Source organism: Vigna umbellata, chromosome 4, assembly GCF_029865625.1.
Source record: "Vigna umbellata cultivar VRB3 chromosome 4, Vumbellata_1.0, whole genome shotgun sequence".
Taxonomy (NCBI): domain Eukaryota; kingdom Viridiplantae; phylum Streptophyta; class Magnoliopsida; order Fabales; family Fabaceae; genus Vigna; species Vigna umbellata.
This window is the reverse complement of record NC_142168.1, coordinates 36,208,474-36,215,656: the sequence shown is the minus strand read 5'-3', so window position 1 is coordinate 36,215,656 and position 7,183 is coordinate 36,208,474. Positions and strand designations below refer to the sequence as shown.

The window sequence follows — 7,183 nt, the reverse complement described above, 5'->3', positions numbered from 1 at the left end:
GGAATTTTTATTACGTGGAATTTTTATTTAATTTGAGAAATTATGACATGACAACCTTTATGACGTGGTGATGTTTTGACTAGATCCAGATCTTCTCCTCTCTCCCCCTCTGCTTCCTCCCCCATTGGCAACACCGGACTCAACTTTATTCTTTATGGGCTGTTCTCTCTGATGCTGATGCAGTCCAACACTCACTCACGCCATTGCCTACTGTCACACTCCATATGTCTTTCCATCTTCAAAGTTTCACCCTTTCCTTTCCACTTTCAAAACTCCACAGAATCTTCTCTCCATCACCTCATTCACAGGATTCATCATAATCGGAAAAGTGAAAAACAAATTGATACAAAGCCCTAACTGAACCAAAAAACTAATCACCCCAGGACCCAAATTGGTTGTGATATCACCTCCTTCGCTTCACTTTCCAACGGTAGAACCATCCCGATTCCCTCAAAAGCATACACAGCCACACCTATACCGTACAAAAACACAGACAAACCCCCGAAAACTTTCAAATCTGGCCTATTCTTAACGGAAACAAAAACATCCTCGACCATGACAACACTCTTCGCAACAAGATCAACCACGTCGGCGAAGATACTCAGCGGAGCCAAATGAGTCAAAGTGCGAACCGAAATCAGTCCTAACTGGAAGGGGAAGCAGGCCTAGAGGAACAGAACCTTGGGGGTGAAACCTAGGAAAACCGGTGTCGTTTCGTTGTTGGTGAGGAACGCGAGGGTGGAGGAAATGAAGATGAGGTAGCTGACGCAAAAGCCGGATTGGGAGAGGACGATCATGGCGTCGACGGCGAAGCGGCCCACTGGGCCGCAGATCGTAAAACCCAGGTCGCCAAAGGAGGCGATTTTGGTGAAGCCCGTTAAAGATTCTAGTTTGCGGCGCGTGTGGACGAGGAGCATCATGCAGTGGTAGGTGAGGAAAGCGACGGAGAAGAGCATGAGCAGACCCATGAGCCAGCCCGTTTGCTTGAAGCTGTAAGGGAGGCCCAGCACGCCGGCGCCGACGATGGAGATGAAGATGTTAGCGAAGGTCTTGGGATTGGAGGACAAAGGCGGAGCCTTCCCGAGGAGAGGGGTGTCTTCTCTGGGGTATGGTGGAAGGGAGTAGGAAGACGATCCAGCTTCCTTGGAGAACACCATTGCTTCTTTCTGTTACTCCACACTTCTCAATTCTCAACTCTGTTCTATCACAACAAATTAACGTCAATCGCTGCTGTTTCCTTGTCAGAATTTTGGCATATTGCTGCAGAGAGACTTGAATTTGCCATCTCATAATTTCTCAAATTAAATAAAAATTCCACGTAATAAAAATTTCACGTAACTATACAACACGTCAGCACCAACTAACGCCGTTTGTTACAATTTAACGGTTAGGGTAAAATGTGTTCATTTTTACAAAAAATATGACCCAATTGAGACAGAAAAAAACTTGAGGACCCAACTGAGATTTTCATACAAACTTGAGGACCAACGGAGGGTTTAAACCTTAAATTTATAATTATTTTAGCTTTTCTTTAACTCATCTAAGTTGTAAACAGTAACAACATTATCATGTACCTCTCTGAAACTTATCTCTGTTTTCTCTTTCCCTTCGTTTAATCCCTTGCCTCAAACTCCACTGCTTGTTATTTCTTCCAACATTAAAAATGGCGGTTTTGTCGCCTCCAACACTGTCGCCACTGCTTCTCAACACCAACTCAGAGTTCGGTTCGCCACCATCGTTTCCTCTTCTCACCTTCTCCTCCACATCCACCACTCGCTCCTCCTCACCCCTCTCTGTCTCTTACAGTAGTAAGTTCGTTCTTGCCACTTCACCCACTTGGAAAGTGTTAAATTTTCATGTTCTGAGATCAATGGAATCTCGTCTTTCTTCTTTATTTTGTAGAATCCGAAAATGGGTTGGCCAGTGAGCAGAAAAAAATCTTGCTTGAGCGCTATGGTTACGATATTGATGCTGATGAGAACTTTTCTCACTCGTCTTCTAAGGTCCTTTATGCTTGAAAATTTATGTTCCATATTATCTCAATAGGATAAACGGCCAATTTGATCTCAAGATATTGCCATTTCTCTTAAGTGGTCTTTAAAGCAATCAAATTGTTTAAGTAATTCTCAAAGTATTGAACATTTATCACTTAAGTCTAAGTGTATGTTTTAGTTTCTGTTAGGAGAAGTCAAATGTACTTTTACCATGGCAGCAACAAAATTCAGTGCTTGTTTGATTAGAGTTACATAAGTACGTGTTTCAACATATGAATTGAGGAGAAAGCATTTGTTGCTTCTGGAGTCAAAATATTTTTTAGTTCTTGCAACTTTAGTCTAAACATACTTTTGTTCATATTGTACATTGGAATTTGCACAACATTTCCCAATTTTATCAAAACATTGTTGATATTTTTAAGTAAAGCTCAAGGACCCATTTGAAAAATATTCGGGGACTAATTAGGTAATTTCTAATACTTTACTTAAGGGACACTTTAGCGAGTGCAATAGTTCAAGAATGAAACTAGTGGTTAGCTATCTTAATAAAGGCTTTTGAAATTGTGTTTTGTAAATTTTACTGTGTTTTCCCTTATGTTTTAATCTTCTGAATGCAACATTTTTTTAGTCCAAGAGGAGAAAGGAGCCTCTGAAAAGAAGAGGAGGGAAGCAAGTACAGGATCCACCAGAGGACCCCAAGCCTCCTCGTACTACCCATAAGTTGCTTCAGGTATTCTCATTTTTAGGACTTGCATCTTTTAGAGTGCTAATTGACGATGAAAATAAATTGCTAGTGGGCCTTTGTATTTTGTAAACAAAACTGTGTAAGTGATGCGTTCCAAGTAAAATGCGCTCAACACTCAACAATTGTTAATTTAACCCCATTTTCATGCTTAGCTCACTTAGTGTATGACGAATTTCCTGCATTCCGAAAGGTTTTAAAATAATAGATGTTGGACTCTTCTTGTTTGTGAGTCTTTTTCTTTATATATTGATCATTTCACTTATCTCCACTCAATATAGAACTCCTGACTCCACACTTGAATTCTTCACAATAGTGATGTATGAAATTTCTTAAAATTTGAGTTTGAACATACCTCAGCTTGAAAAACTAGATAATAGGCTGTGGATTGTCATCCACTTTTATATACACTATTGTTACCTTATTACTAGTCAATGTGAGATCTTCATTAGACTCAATCACACCAAGAAACTAAACATCTCAAGTGTAGTGTGAAATTCTGGACTACATCTGCTATTGTGAGTAGTCTAATAACCAGTCCAATAGGACTTGAAACAACCATTTAGACAGACTTTTTTTGTACCATTTTAGATTTTAGATTTAGGACCAACTCAACCTCAAAAGCTAGTTTACAGGGTGAGCGTTTCCCTCCAGTGATAATATGTATATCACTAGTGACAAGCCAATACGATATTTCCAATGGAATTTTATCACTTTCATGTTATAATACTCTCCTATATATAGGCTTCATATTTTCCTCGTTGAAAGTCATTCTTGATTTTTAAAGAGTAAGAATAAAGACAAGCTTATGGAGTATATCAGTATGATTCTATCATATTCGCTTCTTAACTCCTTAAAATCTTAAGTTGGTTATTTATTGGATGGAAATGAAAGTTATGACTGGTGGTATGGTTATCAGCCCTGTTTCATCTCATACTGAAAAATAGTATGGTAATTTTACTCCATTTCTTTCTTGCACCCATTGTTGCCTAGGTATGTTCATCTCTCGGATATTAAAAATTTAACGCTGCCTCATCTATTTTTTTATTGTGAACTATATCACTTGAACATTTTATTGTTTTATTTTGTTTTGAATGTTGTGTTCAAGTCTTTATCGCTTAAAGTAGTTAACTTGTACAGCAATTAATGCAGTGCGTTCCGATATTTAACTGTTGTCTTCTTTAATTGGTTTTCATGCGTTTTGTTAATTAGCCATGTGCTTTAGTTTCACTTGCCTCTAGACATTCAAAACTCAAGGGGATATCACCTTGATTTACTGATATTAAATCCTATAACAAATAGTATTTGAAAGTGATGAAACCTTGGCCTTTTCTTCCAGTACTACAAGCCTGGTTGGTTGATTTCAAAACAACGGAGGGGGTGACTAAATCTGAGTCCTACAGTAACAATGGGAGTTTGGCTAGTTTTTAGTTTTGCAAAATCATATCTAACTCAATTTCGTTGTGGGTATGATTGATTGTGAAAAAAGTGAAATTTTTTAACTTTTCTATTGGCATAACTGATTTTGGATGTGAAATGGACCCCACATAGGTTCTTGGAGGAACAGCTCGAAGAGTGAAGCTACTCTCACCAAAGGGCATGGATGTACGCCCCATGATGGAAGTGGTGAAAGGTGCAGCCTTTGATATATTACAGGTACCAGTTTCATGTTTGTCTCCTCTGCAGCACACTTGTTTTTTTGGTAATTAGGTACAATTCTGTTGTGGCAGATTTCCTGTTTATGCTAATAATTTCATTTTTCAATACTAAGGCAGCTGGTGGCTGTCCTGCAGCGTTGAGACCTGGTCGGTGGTTAGATTTGTATAGTGGCACAGGTTCTGTTGGAATTGAAGCGCTTAGCCGAGGATGTTCTGAGGTATTAATGTTTTCAGTAACAAGTTTACACTCATTATGACTATAGGTAGTGTGAGTTTTGCAAAAACTATGATCACTTATCTTATTCTCTGAGCTATCTCCTTAGTGACAGACTAAGCCTTCTGTGTTGAAATGATATTAACAGATTTTCATCAAGTTCAGGGAGATGCACGAAAGGATTTTTAATAATCTGTTTTTACATTTTCCTGAATAAAATAATACTTTTTGCTGAAGTCCCTTGTTTATATGATCAATCAGGTGCATTTTGTTGAGATGGATCCTTGGGTTGTATCAGATGTTTTACGTCCAAACTTAGAGGAAACTGGTTTCCTTGATGCTTCGGTCATACACACTGTCCGTGTGGAAAAATTCTTTGAACGTGCAGAGCAATTTGTAGGCATGTGTATCTTTTCCTTTCAAATCCATTCTATGCATATCTTTGTTGTGGGATTAGGGGGTTACACAAAATTATAGTGTTACAAAATCATTTATAACTCATACTTTGAATTTAATTAGGATGCATTGATAGTACAAAGATTTTTTACAATAATAGTACACTTATTTTTTACGACTTATTTCTGGTAATAAGGATTTACCAGAAAGAGTTTTAGAATTTGTTCATTATTTGACTGGTGTTCATACTCTTATTTAAGAAAATGCAATGAATATTTCTGTCATCATCTTCCACCACTGACAATCAACAAAGTGAGTAAGCTAAGACCAAATTAACATGGAATTTCTTCTGCTGCTGTAAATTTGAATTGTTTACATGCAGGTAACAGTGGCCCATTTGATTACATTAGTGTCACCCCTCCATATACACAAGTTGACTATGGGGTGCTGATGAGGCAAATATCAGAATCACCATTGCTTGGAGAGAACACGTTTATTGTGCGCACTGTTTTCATTCTTTCAATATTTGTCATTGTATTGGTCTTCTTCTCACTAATTTTCATGTTCTGAATCAGGTAGTTGAGTATCCTTTGAAAACTGACATGCTGGATTCTTGTGGAAACCTTGTGAAGGTAATTTAAGTAACCAATACTGCATCTTCATAGCATATTATATATGTACTAATTGTCAACCATTATTTTTTTCTTGACATTCTTTTACCCTGATGGGATGCAGAACATGGGACCTACATTTATGAGTTTATGTTATACAATAAGGAACGGAGGAACGGATTCTGTAACTTTAGTTAACTTTGTTCAATTTTTAACTGGTTGGTTTTATATTTTTTTTCTAGAAAATTGAAGTTGATCATTCAACACATGAAAATTAACAAGTTACGTGTCACTGAATCCGTCCCCTATGCAATACATGTGGATTTTAATGATATGCAGTTCATACAGATAACTGACAGACGGTTTGGCCGCACGCTCTTGGCGATTTATGGACCAACATGGTCCCAGAAGAAGAGATGACACATTCATATGCCACAGTTGCATTACAGCTGAAAAACATGCTGATGCAGTATTTTATCTGTTTCATGTGGCTACAGGATTAGCTTTTGGCACCTATCTCACTTCTTCAAAGGCTGTTATACTACACAGTCTAATGTTGTTCCCTGCAACAGGCCATGTTATGTCATGTAATGTGGTGAATTATAAGAACCTTGTGTTCTTTGCTATTATGATATGTGATCCCTCTTCAGCTGGAAATTTCTTTCTTAATTGTAGTTTTTTAAGGTTCCATTAACCAACAGTGGTTGGCCATAGTAGAAGTGGATTGTGATTGTAAAACGAAAAAGGAAAACTCCTTTTCCCCCATAACCTTTTTGGTATTTGAATTTGAACAAAAGTAAGAGATTGATCATGTATGTGATCGTGTGTTGAAATTGAGCATATATGATATGATACAATGTATCGTCAAACAATGTAATCACAACAATTACGTAACTTTAGAATCACGGGAAAAAAACGTAATCTGTCAAAAGCTGCTTTTCTCATCTTTCTTTAAGAAAAATCACCTCCTTTTCTCTTTACACTAAAATAGTTTTGAATGTATATGAACATATACTTTTAGTACTAATACAACTCAGTACTGATACAAGTTATGGTAGAAATACTTGCATAAATACTTCGATGTTTAAATTGGTAAGTGTTTGAGAAACAATATGTGCAAGTGTGAATATTTGCTGAATTTGTAATCTTAAAATTCATGGTCCACAACAGAACCTAGATTTGATCTCTAACATTTTCTTTCTTTTCTCATCATAGCACTAACTTATCACAGTTTTTTCTTTCAATTTCTCTCTTCTTCTCCCACTCGTGCATCCCATTTTAAGATATAAGTTCATCATCACCCCATATTTTTGGCAATAGTTTCCAAATTCCAATCATGTTAAATGTTGGTACGATGTATGATCAAATGATCTGTTAGGTGACCGTCTGGGTTGAACAACGTTTATAGGTAGTTTGGTCTATCATCTAATCTGATAATTTATTAAGTAATATTTCGAGTTTACCGACTTATGTAGATGGTTTGTTTGATTATTAAGTATGTTAAGTGATTATCCAAACTCAATAATTTTATAGTCTATGATTGACTATTTGATTTATAGGCTTTTGCA

General features: G+C 37.0%; 1 protein-coding gene and 1 pseudogene across 2 annotated transcripts; one reads left to right on the top strand and one right to left on the bottom strand.

The window, feature by feature from the left end:
• Positions 1 to 246: 246 nt before the first annotated feature.
• On the bottom strand, positions 247 to 1,247 carry LOC148200039 (amino acid transporter AVT3C pseudogene; annotated as a pseudogene).
• Positions 1,248 to 1,553: 306 nt separating this feature from the next.
• LOC124837980 (methyltransferase) lies at positions 1,554 to 6,430 on the top strand. 2 transcript variants are annotated; one of them, XM_088111354.1, is made up of 9 exons: positions 1,554 to 1,808; positions 1,903 to 2,003; positions 2,623 to 2,724; positions 4,288 to 4,392; positions 4,508 to 4,612; positions 4,870 to 5,008; positions 5,387 to 5,502; positions 5,580 to 5,636; positions 5,740 to 5,948. In XM_088111354.1, exons 1-9 carry the CDS (start codon positions 1,664 to 1,666, stop codon positions 5,863 to 5,865), a joined length of 996 nt encoding a protein of 331 aa, XP_087967480.1. In that variant the 5' UTR covers positions 1,554 to 1,663; the 3' UTR covers positions 5,866 to 5,948. The 2 variants fall into 2 exon arrangements, with proteins under 2 accessions (XP_087967480.1, XP_047169431.2); XM_047313475.2 differs by lacking the exon at positions 5,740 to 5,948 and adding an exon at positions 5,964 to 6,430 and having other exon boundaries at positions 1,558 to 1,808.
• Positions 6,431 to 7,183: the final 753 nt, after the last annotated feature.